The sequence below is a fragment of the Coenobita brevimanus genome, chromosome 50, assembly GCF_032717465.1.
Source record: "Coenobita brevimanus isolate Jiangsu-jjx chromosome 50, ASM3271746v2, whole genome shotgun sequence".
Classification (NCBI taxonomy): domain Eukaryota; kingdom Metazoa; phylum Arthropoda; class Malacostraca; order Decapoda; family Coenobitidae; genus Coenobita; species Coenobita brevimanus.
This window is the reverse complement of record NC_137003.1, coordinates 52659679-52675834: the sequence shown is the minus strand read 5'-3', so window position 1 is coordinate 52675834 and position 16156 is coordinate 52659679. Positions and strand designations below refer to the sequence as shown.

Sequence of the window (16156 nt, the reverse complement as noted above, 5' to 3'; positions counted from 1 at the left end):
GTGAACTATCGAGTGAAATCATATCCCAGATCATTGCTCTAAAGGAGGCAGGCCACCAGACAAAGGAAATTAGTGAATTGGTTGGTGTGGCACGATCGACAGTGCGTCGTTGGTGTGCGCGGTTTCGGGAGGAAAACAGTGGTGAAGTTCCCACAAAGAAACTGAGGTCTGGTAGGCCTAGGAAAACTTCCCCAAGGTCTGTTAATGTTTTAAAACGTGCAGTGGAGTTTAATCCTCGTGTGAGTGCAAGGAAAATTAAGGAGAGCAACCCGGAAGTGTTTGGTGAGGTGTCAGTGAGAACAGTGTCTCGTAGGGTGCATGAGCTTGGTTACACAAGTCACAGGCCTGTGAAAAAGCCTCTTCTCTCTAGCAGCCAGAGAATTCGTAGGCTTGCCTTTGCTAATAAATATCTAAACTGAAGTGAGGAGCAATGGTGGTCAGTGTTGTGGTCTGATGAGGCAACGTTTAGTGTTACCTGTAACAGAGGAGCACGTAAAGGTAGTGACCCACTTGACCCACGGTATGTAGAAAGCACAGTTAAACATCCTGATTCACTCATGGTATGGGGTTGTTTCTCAGGGAAGGGTTTGGGGAAGCTTGTTGTACTTCCCAAGAACCTCAGAGTGAATCAGGATGTTTACCTGGAGCTTCTGTGTGATCATTTACCAGACTCCTTCGAGCTAACAGGTGCACGAGTGTTTCAGCAGGACGGTGCACCTGCTCACAAGGCCAAATCGGTCACCAATTGGCTTCGTGACTGCGAGGTATCATTCATGACAGACTGGCCAGGAAATAGCCCAGACCTCAACCCGATTGAAAACCTCTGGTACCTCGTAAAGAAGAGTCTCCAAGGGAAGGACGTGAGCTCTCTGCCTAAGCTGGAAGCCGCCATTCGTGACTCCTGGGACAAAATACCGCTCCAGCACCTCAGGAGCCTCGCCCTTTCACTTCCAAGACGTCTCAGGTCCGTGAAGAAACGTAAAGGCTACCCTACGAAGCACTAAAGGTAAATAAAATGCATTATTTATATATTTTTTCAATGTTGAAAGGTTTGTTTCTCAGGAGGGACGCAGGGCGCTCCATACTTCTGACGAGCACTGTATATATATATATACTGTATATTATACAGTACCCTCGCGTCCAACACGGTAATATTGTCATGCATGGGTCACGTGCTGGACCAAAAACGTGTTGGACTAACAACAGAGCTTATGGGGAAAAATGAATTATGTCAGCAACCCTAGGAAAAGTCACCCTAAATACCTACCATATACCTATACATATATTGGTACTATTGTAATTATAAAAAATGGTACAGCACTATGAATGATAACTAACCTTTTAGGATAGTGTTGGTGGGCTTGTTGGGAATGGAAGGTGGTATCCAAGGCTGTAGGTAGTCCTACTTTGTCCCCGGAGGATGGCTGCTGGCGTCACTAGCGGGTATTGGCTGTTGCTCCTCCTCAACCTCCCTCATAAATCCTTCAAAATCACACTCAGAATCACTATCTTCGTCCACAGCCATGGAAGGTCCTGCTTCTGCCTGTCCTAGCACTGTAATCCTCGGCAAAGTGCATGCTTCTCACACTGTTGCCAGAGCCCCGTCTCGTGACTGTGGAAAGTGATCGCTGTCGCTGACTCGGTAGAGAATGAGGAGATGCAACTGTGTTTATAAACTGGTACACACGCCGATGAGAAGGGTTTCAAAACGATTGATATTTATCCTAAAATATTAATATGTATTCAGTGTCAGGCTAAATGTTCAATGCTGTAGTACGATACATTCTCTGTCGAGTTGCCTGGGTTTTGGTCACACTGTTTTGCCCGTCGTATCCTCTGCAGGAATCCATCCAGATGAATTCCAAATGCCCGTGGTATCGTCGGCAATTTTACCACGTTACCGTTCCGATTTACCATCGTATCCTCGGCAAACCTGGTATGAAGTGCCGTGTGATAGCCTTCGGCTGCCAGGATCTTGTCTTGGTTTTTTATTATGGTCCTCACGTTGGCTTCATTCATGTTGTAGGCCTTGGCAATGTCAACTTTCCTCTTCCCTTTCTTCTTCCTCTCGATGCTTTCTAGCTCGGTGGCCTCAGGGAGGTGCCGACGCTTCTTGGGGTTCTCAGAAGGCTTCCTAGGCATCGTGAGCAGGGTAAAATGCAGTAACAAGGGCAGAAAATGCAGCAAGAAAATGCACCTTCCAATGCGAATTATGCAACTGAGTGGCGCTGTGGCAGGAGAAATTTAAACAAAACATCACGTGACAGCAGAAGCGTTTTTAATTGGGCGGCATCACGTTCACGTCACGATAGCGGGCGAGGAAGGCTACTTGATCAGAAGTTTTCATTGGCTATCATCATCATGGAAATGTCCAGTATGACCGTGTTGGACCGGGGGTGATCGTGCTAGAGGTGAACTCTGCGGATTTCGCCCACTTCTCGGAGCTCTGTGCGTGTTATGCTAACACACTCGTGTTGCAGTAATTAAATCGTATTAAATAATACTAATTATTTGCTCTCCGTGCTGGACGTGAATCGTGCTGGACTAACGCGTGTTGGACGCGAGGGTACGGCATATATATATATATATATATATATATATATATATATATATATATATATATATATATATATATATATGTACAGTATATATAACATATATATATATATATATATATATATATATACATATATATATACAGTGTATATATACAGCATGTGTAGCGGAAACCGTAACTGGATTTCATGGATTTTCAAGTGCTGTCTATTTATATCGCAACTTTTGGAAACATTTTTCTTATATAACACTTGTCACAAATGAATTATAAAATAGTTATTAATCAATGTGCTTACCTCCTCCTACTCTCCCTCACCTACACCTGCTCTCCCTCTAGTGGCCTTCCCCAAAACTTGATAGAACTAATCAGTGCTTGACATCTGAATTAAGAAACCACAGTGCTCCAACTCATGCCAAAATTCAACAAGGATTTGAAATCAGTGCAGTCATGGTTGTCATGCTGCACGTGTTACTAGAAACCTCTCAAAATATTCAGGACGTCTTACGAGGACCTAATGACAAATTTACAATTTCTCAAGTATGAAGTACAGGTATACCTTGATATACGATACCCCTAGATCCAATAACCCGGCTTAATGATGGGGGTAGAAATATACCACCATACCCCACCTAACGATGGGCAAACCACAGTTTAACGATGGGTTTTGATTTTTTTTTTTTTACTGATTGTGATGATATTTTAGACTAAAATTGTGCTTAGGTTGATTTATAAACTGTTATTAGACTTAGATTAATGTGTTTTAGCCAAAGGTGGGGTGAACACTGTCATTTTGGGGGTACCGGTACAGTTTGCTAAGCTTGATTTTTTCCAGACTTACATTTGACGATTTTCAGATTTTATTTGTTGGTTTTATTGAGTTATTCAAAGGTGTTAGGCTTAGGTTAGCTTCTTTTACAGCTGTTAGGCCATTTAGATTGGCTTTAAACTTGTTTTTGGGCTTATTTGAGTGGGTTCTAGACTTCGACTAGGGGGGAAACCCAAGGCTGAAAAACGCATCCTATTACTTTACATGTTAAATCTACCCCGATATATGATACCCCGCCTAACGATAGGTTTCTACCTACACAATTGTATCGTTAAACCAGGGTATACCTGTAAAATGTAAATGTCTGAAGGGTCTGGGGGTTGAAGCACTTCCCCACAGTTAGGCTTCTGTGCATGCAAAGTGTTAGTTTTCTCATTTGACTGCTTGGATAGGCTAATGGCTAAAACATTCAGTGCTAAATGTGAGGAAATTATTATTTCACAAATGAAACTATACTTTTCCAATACAGTGCAGCCTCATTACACAACGCCTCATTATGTGATAACTGCTACAACAGTAATTAAAATGTTATACCCTGTCTTGTACAATGCTAAAAAATTAACCACAATTTTGCTGCAACATTATTTTCAATGACTACCTCCGAGAATCTCGTGCAGATGTAGTGATGCAAACAAGCTAAAATAGCCATCCAGTGTTTACACTGACTGTGAATGTTGTCTTTTGTCCTATTTTATGCATGAGAGGCCACTAAAACGCCATTTTTATTACCACAACTGCGCTTTCCAAGCAACAAGTCCGTGGCTGATCTATAATATATATAAATACAGTACATTATACTGTATATATATATAATATATATATATATATATATATATATATATATATATATATATATATGGAGCCTCTGTGGTACAATGGTAAAGTGTGCATGTTCGTACACTGGAGAACGAGGGTTCGCGCCCCGCCAGGGTAATAAACTTTGGGAGCGTTCTTCTGGCCACGTACTGCATTGGTGGACACAAGGGGTGCTGTGGTTGAACCAGTGTCGCATACTATAAAGTATGCTTGCACCCAGTCGGCTTGCGTGGGCCGATTACACTTGGTTCACAGACTACACACACATCCAAAGCCACTCCAACACTACAATTACACTTACAAGCATTTCTCACCCTACATACGATCTCTACTATACAGCCTAAGTCACTTGGCACAGATACATTGGTTGTATCGTCCCCACTTCAGTAGGGATAGGCCGGTCCTGCAGTGGACACTCAAATGGCTGATGAGATGATATATATATATATATATATATATATATATATATATATATACAGTATGTATATACAGTATATATATATATATATATATATATATACAGTATGTATATATATATATACAGTATGTATATATATATATACAGTATGTATATATATATATATATATATATATATATATATATATATACTGTATATACAGTAATCACTCTAATATCCGGACGCCCAATAACCGAACATCCCCACTAACCGAACCTTATCGTCCTGGGATCAAACATTCCCAAAATGGTCCGAAAATCCAAAAAAATTGGAAAAAAAAATCGATTTTTTGCCGTCCGTAATTTGAACTTGCCGCGCGCGCCGCTTGAGAGCATTGTTTTGGTTCGTCATTCCTCCGACGTCCGATAGAGCGCTGCTGCATCCTCCCCACTTCCCGCCTGTCTCTCACCGCGACAAGACCTGCGCTGTTCGCCATGGCTGCCCACGTGCTCGCTTTTGTGGTGGTGCCGTACTTGCTGCAAGGCCTCCTGCTGCTCTCTGCCCTACTCTTAGTGTGTGTGATGATGGCCCCGCCTCCTGAGAAAAGGAAGAGAGTGGTGTTGACTCTGGAGAAGAAACGGGAGATATTGGAGAAGGTTGATGCGGGTTGGTCTTCCTCTCGCATTCTCCGCGAGTTCAACCTGGCCCGGTCGACTTTGTTCGATATCAAGCGTTCCCGAGACAAGCTCATGCAGTACACGGCTGACTTCTCGTCGAGAAGCAAACGCAACGTGGAGAGGAAGGTTATGTTTACCCCCAAGTATGCAGAGATCGACCGCTCCACGTTGATTTGGTATCGACAGCAACGTGCAGCTGGTGTGATGGTACGTGGAACGGAGCTGAAGGCTGCTGCTGAGAAGTTTGCAAGGCTTCACGACGCCCTTGACTTCAAGGCATCCGAGGGTTGGCTCTTCGCGTTCAAGTTACGACATGGCCTTACTAACCATAAAGCACATGGCGAAGCATTGGACGCTAACGAGGATGGAGTGGACGAGTTTCGGCACAAGGTGAAAGGCTTGATCGACAGGGAGGGCCTCACTCTCGGTCAAGTCTATAACGCTGACGAAACTGGCCTATTCTATCGCTCGGTGCCAACGAACACTCTGGCCGATGAGACAGAGAAGCGTGTACCTGGCCGCAAGCTTTCTAAGGAACGGATATCTGCTTTGTGTTGTGCCAATGCTAACGGCATGCACCGGCTTAAGCCCGTTATTGTTGGCCGTGCAAAGCAGCCTCGGTGCCTTCGTGGGGTGATGGATGTCCTTCCTGTCGTATGGTACCATTCTTTGAAAGCATGGTTCACAGCTGTGATTTTCAAAGACTGGTTTCACCATCACTTCGTCAAGGAGGTCATACATTACCAGACGAAGACACTGGGAATTCCTCGCGACCAGGTAAAGGCTCTCCTTCTCCTCGACAATGCACCTGCCCACCCGTGCGACAAGGACTTGGTTGCTGAGAATGGCCGTATTAGGTGCATGTTTCTGCCACCTAATACGACTGCTCTCATTCAACCAATGGACCCAGGAGTGATCGTGGCAACAAAGCGCCTGTACCGTCGGAAGTTCCTGGACGAGGTGATGGTGGTTCTCGAGGACGAGGACGAGCGCAGGGAAGGACGTGACACTCGAGGCAAGCGGACTTTGGAAAACCTTCGCCGCTACAACATCAAGTCTGCGCTGTACAACTGGGCTAGTGCATGGAAGGAAGTCCCTGTGAAAACTCTTGAAAATGGTCGGTCTCGTCTGCTTCTCAGAACAGATGTGGAGTACGATTTCCTAGGGTTTGACGTGGATGACTTCCATGCACGGCTACGTACGCACGGCGACGTTGTTGATGTGGACGATGTTCGTGAGTGGTTGGACGACGACGAGGGCGATCCTGGGTATCAGACGTTGTCTGATATCGAGATCGCGTCTTCGGTTGCTGGTGTCAGTCCCGAACTTGAAGATTCCGACGACGAAGGCGATGATGATGCAGACTCCGCCCAGCAGGACACTACTCCAGCCATCCCCAAGCTGAGCGCACTCCGGGAACATCTAGAGTTCGTCCTAGACTACCTGGAACACCCGGACTGCGACAGGGAGATGGAGCCCTTGGGACTCGTGGAGGAAGTGCGTGCTTTCCAGCAGCGCATCATCAATCGCCAGAATCGTCGGTCCTTGCGTCAGTCAACGATTGACAGTTTTTTCAGGCCCGTGACCCACGCTGTGCCAAGCCCTGGTTCCACTCCGTTGCCTCCCCAAGACAGGCCCTCATGCTCCGAGCCACAGCCCAGCACATCAGCTACAGTGGAGTCACCGCTCGACGTGAGTTTGCGGCTGTCTTCAGAGTCTTCTGTAGTCGGTACGCCATCACCACTACCCACCGATGCACCCCTTGGACGCCTGCCAGTGATACTCTCGGGCTCTGACAGTGAATAAACAGCAAGAACTTCTCCACTAGACCACACGGGAATTTTGAGTGTTGTGCAGTGAAAAAAACGGTGTGTTGTTTTAAGGTTTTCAAGTTGGGAGAAAAGACTAAGTAGAAAAGAAATTTAACGTAACTAACCTTCTTTGTTTTGGCTTTGGAAACTTAAAAAAACTTGGGAAAAGTTAATGTGCAACACTTAAATTTAATGGAACATTATTTGGACTAAAGTGAACACTGTGAAAAGAACGGACTTCTGTGTGTTAGTGACTAAGTTCAGTGCAAGACTTCAGAAAGAGTGTAGTGCAAGTGCTTCAGGAAATCGTTCTTACTGTCAGAGTCCGAGAGGAGGCGGTTATTCATCGAGGTGGCCAGGGACTTGCTGTAAGTAGCCAGAATGTTTCATGTTGTACTATTTTCCATACTATATTTACCAGAATGTTTCATATTGTATTTTTTCCCATACTATACTTACCAGAAAGTGTCATACTGTACTTCTTTCCATACTAAACTTACCTCATGCATGTGCAGTAGGAATGTGTTTTTCAGAGTTCGGTTAGGTTCGGTTAGGTTAGGTTCGGTTAGAGTCCATAAGTACCAGAATGTTTATTAATGTATGAACAGTACTTCTAAACCCACATTTTATGTTTCTATTGCATTTATTTCAGTCATTTATGTGCCTTACTGGTGTGATTTGGGTGTTAAATAGGTGCTATGCATGTCCGGAGGGAGTTGTATAGGTGTTTCTCTGTGTTAGGGTCCGTAAGTACAAGTCCATAAGCTGGGGCCCAATATCCGGACGAAACCAATATCCGAACCTACCGATGGCTCTATTGATCCGGATATTGGAGGGGTTACTGTATATATATATATATATAATCATCATCAGCCGTTTGAGTATCCACTGCAGGACCGGCCTATCCCGGCCGAAGCCGGGACGATACAGCCAATGTATCTCAACCAAGTGGCTTAGGCTGTCTGGTAGAGATTGTATGTAGGGTGAGAAGTGCTTGTAAGTGTAATTGTAGTGTTGGAGTGGCTTTGGATATGTGTGTAGTCTGTGAACCAAGTGTAATCGGCCCGCGCTTGCCAACTGGGTGCAAGCATACTTTATAGTAAGCGACACTGGTTCAACCACAGCACCCCTTGTGTCCGCCAATGCAGTACGTGGCCGGGTGAACACTCACAAAGTTTATTACACTGGCGGGGCGCGAACCCTGGCTCACCCGTGTACGAAAGGCACACTCGACCACTGTAGCACAGAGGCTCCATATATATATATATAAATGTTTACACGTATACAGTAGACAGTAACACCTCACTGTAAGTCCGTTATAGTGAGGTTTTACTGAGTATATATCTCATTTCATTTCGTTTCGCTTTTGAAGGCTCCAACATGCTTGCATGTGTCGGCCTTGGTCACCTAATGGTGGCATTCCATCCTGCTCGATCTCTGGCAGCTTCCCTGTTCAGTCCCTTAACCCTGAGGTCACATTTAATGACCTCGTCCCAGCTCTTTTTTGGTGTACCCCTCGCAACCCCACACCTAATATTAATGCTTCTCACTTTCTGCACCCAGTTAATCATCCCCCATCCTCTCCACATGCCCAAACTACCTCAATCTACCTCTCCTCATCACAAAACCAATACACTTAAGTCTCATCCTACCTCTCACCTCTTCCATCTTAAACCCAGCCCCCCCATGCCTTGCACTCAGGGACGCACTGCACATCCACCAAATCATTGTCATTTCTGTACATTTGAGCCTGCGAATATCGTCTTCCTTTACTGCCTAGGTCTCACTACCATACAGCATTACACTCCTAACACATACTGCATACACAGATCCCTTTGCAAATAGGGAGAGCCCTCTCAATGTCAGGAGAAGCAACAGCTCCCTGAACTTCTTCCAACAACTCCTCACCCTAGACACAGAGCTAGCTCCAGCCCCATCCCCAGCACATAACATGTCTTCCAAGTAACAAAACTCTTCCACAGACTCACCAGCAAGTTCAATCCTTTCACCCCTGACAAACTCCACTTGCTCTCCTCAACACGCCACTTACATAAAATCAACATTATCTCACAGTCTACCTCTAATACCCCCACATCTCTTATGCACCCACTTATCACAAACACTGCAAATGATGGAATTACTTCCCACGCCTTTGCGGCAGATTACACATGGCCACTCTCCCTCTTCATTGACAGTACTGCCATGTACCCTAATATCTACACTTCATTTATCTGCATTTACCCTTAAGCCCTTGTGCCCCATACCACCTTTCCACTTCTTAAACCTATCTGTCTATCAATCAATCTATGTATCTATCTATACCTATAGCTATCTATCTATCTATACCTATGTATCTATCTATACCTATAGCTATCTATCTATCTATCTATACCTATAGCTATCTATCTATCTATCTATATCTATCTATCTATTGCCAGACGCCTCAATCCCGTTTGGGGTGGCCACAAACAAATCGCTTCCACGTCGTCCTGTCCCCCCCCCCCCATTTCACTGCCCTGCTCCCAACTCACACCCCCCTCTCTCATAGACCTCTCCACCCCATCCCTCCATCTTATCCTCGGCCTCCCCCTCCCTCTTCCCCCCTCCACCTCACTCACATACACTCTCTTCGTCAGTCTTTCACCCTCCATCCTCTCCACATGGCCAAACCACCTCAGTGTGTTCCTCATAACACTTCCTATCACATCCACATCCACACCACAACGCTCCTTTATATCCTCATTCGTCAGCCTGTCTCTCCATGTGACTCCACAGGCTCCTCTTAAATAACTCATTTCCACTGCTCTCACTCTTGACTTGTGTCCTTCCAACAATGTCCAAGCTTCACTTCCATACGTTAGAGTTGGTATCACAATACTGTCATGTAGTAACTTTTTGACTTCCATGCTCACTTCCCTGTTTCTTATCACTGCTTTCAAAGAACCAGCAACCTTTCTTCCCTGTTGTACCCTTTCAAGCACTTCACCCTCCAAACCTCCATACTTACTCATCACACTACCCAAGTACTTAAACGTACTCACATTTTCCAATTCCTCACCATCCAATCTCGCTGTACATTCACTGACTTCACCTCTCTCAAAGACCATCACTTTACTCTTCCCTACATTCACCATTAGATTCCGTTTCTTACACACTCTCCCAAACTCATCCACCAAGCCTTGCAGCTCCCCTTTGTCTTCACTCAACAACACAGTATCATCTGCAAACAACAGTACAGGGAGTTTTCAAACACTATCCTCTCTCACCAGGGCCACTCCAACATCCACTACCCTACCTTGTACCTCTTTTATTACCCCATCCATGAACAGATTGAACAACCATGGATACATGACACATCCCTGTTTCAACCCAACCTCCAAAGAGAAAAATTCACTCAGTTCACCACCCACACGCACTGCAGCCTTAGCACCATCATACATACTCTTCACTGCATTCAACAACTTTCCATCTACTCCATATATTCTTAATACTTTCCACAATCCTTGTCTATCCACCCTGTCATATGCTTTCTCCAGATCCATGAAAGCAGCATTCAACTTCTTTCCCTTCTCTAGAAACTTTTCCACTAAAGATGTAAGAATGAATATCTGATCTACACAACCTCTTCCCTTCCTAAAGCCTCCCTGTTCTTCTCTAACTAATTCCTCTGTTCTTTCTCTAACTCTGTCAATAAGTATCCTACCATACACTTTTCCTATTATACTAAGAAGACAAATGCCCCTATGATTACCACACACTTCTTTTTCCCCTTTTCCTTTGTACAAAGGAATAACTATACCTAACTTCCAATCCTCCGGGACTCTACCTTCCTCCCAGGCCAATTTGCACATCTTCCACATCCATTCTACTACTATCTCTCCTCCATGCTTCAGCATTTCACCACACACTCCATCAATTCCTGGGGCTTTCCCCAATTTAACTTTCTTTATTGCTTCCACAACTTCTATCCTACTGATTTCTTCCTGTCTTCTCACCTCCCTCCTTCTTCCCCAGCCACTTACACTCGCATTACTTCCATCCTGTATGTTCAACAATTCCTTAAAGTGTTCTCTCCATCTGCTCACTTTTTCTCCCTTCTCCACTAGTAATCTACCATTTTTATCTTTCACTCCCCTGCTAACCTCACATCCACCCTGTCTTACTCTCTTCACCTCTTTCCAGAACATTTTCTTACAGTCCCTCCACTTTACACTCAAATTCCTTCCAAATTCTATATATATATACACACAGTAAAACCTCACTATAATGGACTAATTGGGACCCAATCAACTCCGAAAAAGCGAAATTCCGATAAAAGCGACATCCGGACTCCCCCCTGCTAACCTGGACTTTTTCTGATAAAGCAGACATTAGTCCGGATTGCACCAACATTTTTTTTTAACTGTTTTCACTACCATTGCAGTACTGTATTGTATTACGCATTCACTACAAAAATCATATGGTATAATTTATATAATAATACCATACTGTACACAGATAAACATGTCTTTTATTTACTGTACTTTATCGTGGTGAAGACAGCTGAAGTGGTCAAGCAGTCCGGACTGCTTCTGGCTTTACTGGACTTCTACCGATATAGAGAATTTAGTCAGTAGCTCCTCCATTCTGACAGAAGTGAATTCTGGCCTACTGAAGCCCATTATATGGAGGTTTAACTGTGCGTGTTTATATAGCCTATGTATATTATCATCATTACCATCAGCCATTTGTGTATCCACTGCAGGACCAGCCTATCCCGACCGAAGTAGGGACGATACAGCCTATGTATCTCTACCAAGTGGTTTAGGCTGTCTGGTAGAGATACCTTTATATCTATCTATCGCCAGACGCCTCAATCCCGTTCGGGGTGGTCACAAACAAATCGCCTCCAAGTCGCCCTGTCCCCCACCATTTCACCGCCCTGCTCCCAACTCACACCCCCCTCTCTCATATACCTCTCCACCCTATCCCTCCATCTCATCCTCAGCCTCCTCCTCCCTCTTCCCCCCTCCACCTCACTCACATACACTCTCTTCGTCAGTTTTTCACCCTCCATCCTCTCCACATGGCCAAACCACCTGTGTATTCCTCTTAACGCTTCCTATCACATCCACACCACAACGCTCCTTTATATCCTCATTCGTCAGCCTGTCTCTCCATGTGACTCTACAGGCTCCTCTTAAATAACTCATTTCCATTGCTCTCACTCTTGACTTTTGTCCTTCCAACAACATCCAAGCTTCACTTCCGTACGTTAGAGTTGGTATCACAATACTGTCATGTAGTAACTTTTTCACTTCCATGCTCACTTCCCCGTTTCTTATCACTGCTTTCAAGGAACCAGCAACCTTTCTTCTCTGCTGTACCCTTTCAAGCACTTCACCCTCCAAACCTCCATACTTACTCATCACACTACCCAAGTACTTAAACGTTCTCACATTTTCCAATTCCTCATCATCCAACCTCGCTGTACATTCAATGACTTCACCTCTCTCAAAGACCATCACATTACTCTTCCCTACATACACCTTTAGATTCCGTTTCTTACACACTCTCCCAAACTCATCCACCAGGCCTTGCAGCTCCCCTTCGTCTTCACTCAACAACACAGTATCATCTCCAAACAACAATACAGGGAGTTTTCAAACACTATCCTCTCTCACCAGGGCCACTCCAACATCCACTACCCTACCTTGTACCTCTTTTATTACCTCTATACTGTACAGTGGTAGGTAGGTACGGGTGCCCATCATCCACTCACTTGATTTTGTTGTATGCTGATGACACAGTATTACTTGCAAATACCAGACAAGAACTTGGTAGGCTAGTGCAGAGTTTTGCTGATGTCTGTAAGCATCGTGCCTTGAGAGTAAATGTAGAAAAGAGTAAAGTGATGGTTACTGGGAGAGAAGGTGACTCCCAGTGTGATGTTACAGTGAAAGGAGAGAGATAAGAATTGGTGCGAGTTCAAATACCTGGGTAAAGTGATAGAAAAGAGAAGAAAATGCTGAATATTATTATTATTATTATTTTTTTACAGTTGAGATGGTCCTGTACCCCCAAAGCAGGAAATAACTACGGTATGGTCATTCCTGGAAAAAGGGTGGCTTTGGATATATGTTACATGGTTGTTCCAGGCGTCCCTAAAAACTTTTTTTTTTTTTTTCTTTTTGTGGTTTACTAACAAACATGATGTAGAGCTCCGCAAAGGAAGCACAACAAAATACAATGAATTTCCCTTCCCGGTGTCTGTATTCTACCCTTATTCAATGTGTCAGTCTGTAGCATAATAATGAATATACCAACTTCATATATTTAACTCCTGGAGCGATTATTATTACCAGTCATGTGACCGTCCCAAGATCATGTTGACATACTTGACACCTATCCTGACCACCATTTCTCATTTCTACCTTTTCATGACGGTACGTTCACATACTTATGAATGGAGTGGGGTGTCATAAGGACGGTTAATTTACCTCTGTACTAAGGAGTAAAAAATAAGTGAGCTCTACTTTCCTAAGATAGAAAATAAATTCGCAATCCCCGACGAAACAGTGAGGACCTGGACCAAACACCTTATTATTACTCACATGGCTTCGGTCTTCTCTCCGATCCCGGCCTCTCTCTCGTGAAATCAAGGTTCAGGTTTGGTGATACCCTCTCACAAGGCTTGGTTTCAGCCTCGGCCTTTAACCTTGTCCCAATACCTTGGAGTCTGTCTTGAAGCGAACTCAGCGTCGCCATTTTTGTTGTTCTTTTGGAACCTGGTGGCGCCATCTGTTGCCCAATCCAGGCACCACATCCACGGCCACCGCCACCCTCGCAACTCTACGGGTGCGTCACAACACTTTCCATCACAACTGTGTTTACCATACACTTTTCAGACTGCAGAGATAACCGACAAAGCTTCAGTGTCTTTACTATATAAAGAAATACTTCCAGAACAGTATAAATACACTGCCTATAGGTAGTGACACGCACATACTTTCAGAAGGGCAGGGGCTCAGTTGAAAACCCCCAAACATTTTTTCAGTGAAACCCGCAATGCCATATAGGCTATATATATATATGCATACTGAAATACCGACCGTGACGAACAGGGACGTGACAACACCCCCAGGAGGCGACCACGGCGGGGCTTTGAGGGCGCTCACACCACCCGAGCAGTATGGGCATATATCCCATACAGCCGTGTGCCCTTATTCCCCAAAACATGCCAGACAGAAACACCGCAGTCTGGGTAAGTTACCCTCTTACCAAACCAGCCCTCGACAGGATCGGGGTGGAACTGAAAAGACAGTTCAGGCAGCACCCCAGTGACGGCCTGTAGCCCCGCAATAAACATGACGGCTTGTAGCCGTGCAATAAACATGACGGCCTGTAGCCGCACGAAAACGGTGACGGCCTGTAGCCGCACAAAAACAGAGATGGCTTGTAGCCGCTCAGGTGCTGCCTACTCCCCCTCCCCCTTGAGAACCAATGACGGCCTGTAGCCATACTTGGGGAGAGAATGGTACACCCCCTCTCCTTCTGCAGCTGCCTCAGGGAGCAAGACATTGGTGATAGCCCGTAGCTGCACCAGTAAGCAGGTGATGGCCTGCAGCCACATCTTGTTTACACGTCACTCCCCACACAGGACACCGGCAACAGCCTGTAGCTGCACCCATGGTCAGGTGACTGCCTGTAGCCACACCTTGCCCATGGTCCTGTCAGGAAATTGGGCCCTGGTAACGGCCTATAGCCGCACCAACAGGGAAGGGACGGCCTGTATCTGCCCTCCCCCTGTTGCCCACGGGACCTTGGCAACAGCTTGTAGCTGCGCCAGGGAGAGCCACCACCCAAAAAGTCTCTCGCCCCCTGTGACTTCCCAGCTAGAAGACGACCCCTGCTCAGCCTGCCCCTCCTGTGGCCGAGTGGGCCATTCCTCTATCTCTCCCCACAGAGGCAGCTCCCAGGAGGAGTCTTTCTGCATGGAGGAAATCTGGCGAGGAACTGTGATATCCCCGGGAGTGTGTGTGCCATTCAGCTGATGCCTGTGGGAGACAAGCAACTGACGGACTACTGCCGGAGGCGACGCTGCAGTACATTCCTGATGGTGACCTGACGGGCGGGAGGCCACAGACGGTCGACTCTCAGCGGCGCCCCTAGATCCCTTGGGCACGACCTCCCCAGCCCCAGGTGACAGCAACCTCCTCCCCAGGGCAGGCGCAGACAATAGTGCCTGCTTGAGTTGTTCAGCTTGAGCTCCAAGGGCCTGACCCCTCAGCTGAGCCCCACAAGTCCGGGGCCATTCACCACGCCCGACCGCAGCCCACAGCAGGCGATGTCACCACTATGGGTAGTCCCGTGGCCCTTGAGAGAAGGGACACCTGACGGGACTCCTCCGACATCTGCCCAACACCTGCATGGGAGTGTCTGGGCCTTCACAGCCCAGCTGGACACCCTGGGCCTGCCCTGTATAATCAGTGACTTATTCCCGTGAGAGTGACCATAGCGTCCATGTACTATACAGTGACAGAACATAATGCTCTAGTGACCACATCATGAACCGTGTGTGTGCATACCCACCAGGTGTACTATGCTGAACTTGTGTCTCCGCCACTAGACAGTGAGTGTTAAAGATAGTGTTCCAATGACTATGCCTCAAACTGTGTATATGCATACCCATCTGGTATATTGTGTTGAAATAGTGCCTCTATCACCACTTATTTAGTATACGACAGGACACTCAGATCCAGGTTGTGTATGTTCAGCCCTATATTCAGATTGTATAGAAACTCCTCTCACTTAATACACAGTGTCCATCCAACATCCTCGCGACTGGGAAGTATCCTGCGTGATACTGACATCTCACAAGCCAGTCCTAGCTCCTAGTCTGTGTAGCATCTATTGATATTGAATAGCGTATTGTGTGACTCCTGCTCATATTGAATTCTGGAAATTATAGTTAATATACGTGTAAGGTTGTTGTCCAGAGTTTTTATGCCCTGCTCTTCTCGTTGTGTGCTCTAGCTCTGGTCTTGATAAAGGACCCCAGCTCCATACCTGACGTTTCTAGGACGGGAAGC

At 45.7% G+C, this 16156-nt stretch overlaps 1 protein-coding gene across 1 annotated transcript in view; it reads right to left on the bottom strand.

Moving 5' to 3' along the window:
* LOC145399833 (uncharacterized) overlaps positions 1-13841 on the bottom strand; it is a 170258-nt gene extending 156417 nt beyond the window's left edge. The window contains exon 1 of the mRNA XM_080272400.1: positions 13679-13841. Coding sequence (XP_080128526.1) covers positions 13679-13832 — 154 coding nt within the window. The 5' untranslated portion in view covers positions 13833-13841. The remainder of the gene's footprint in view (positions 1-13678) is intronic.
* Positions 13842-16156: the final 2315 nt, after the last annotated feature.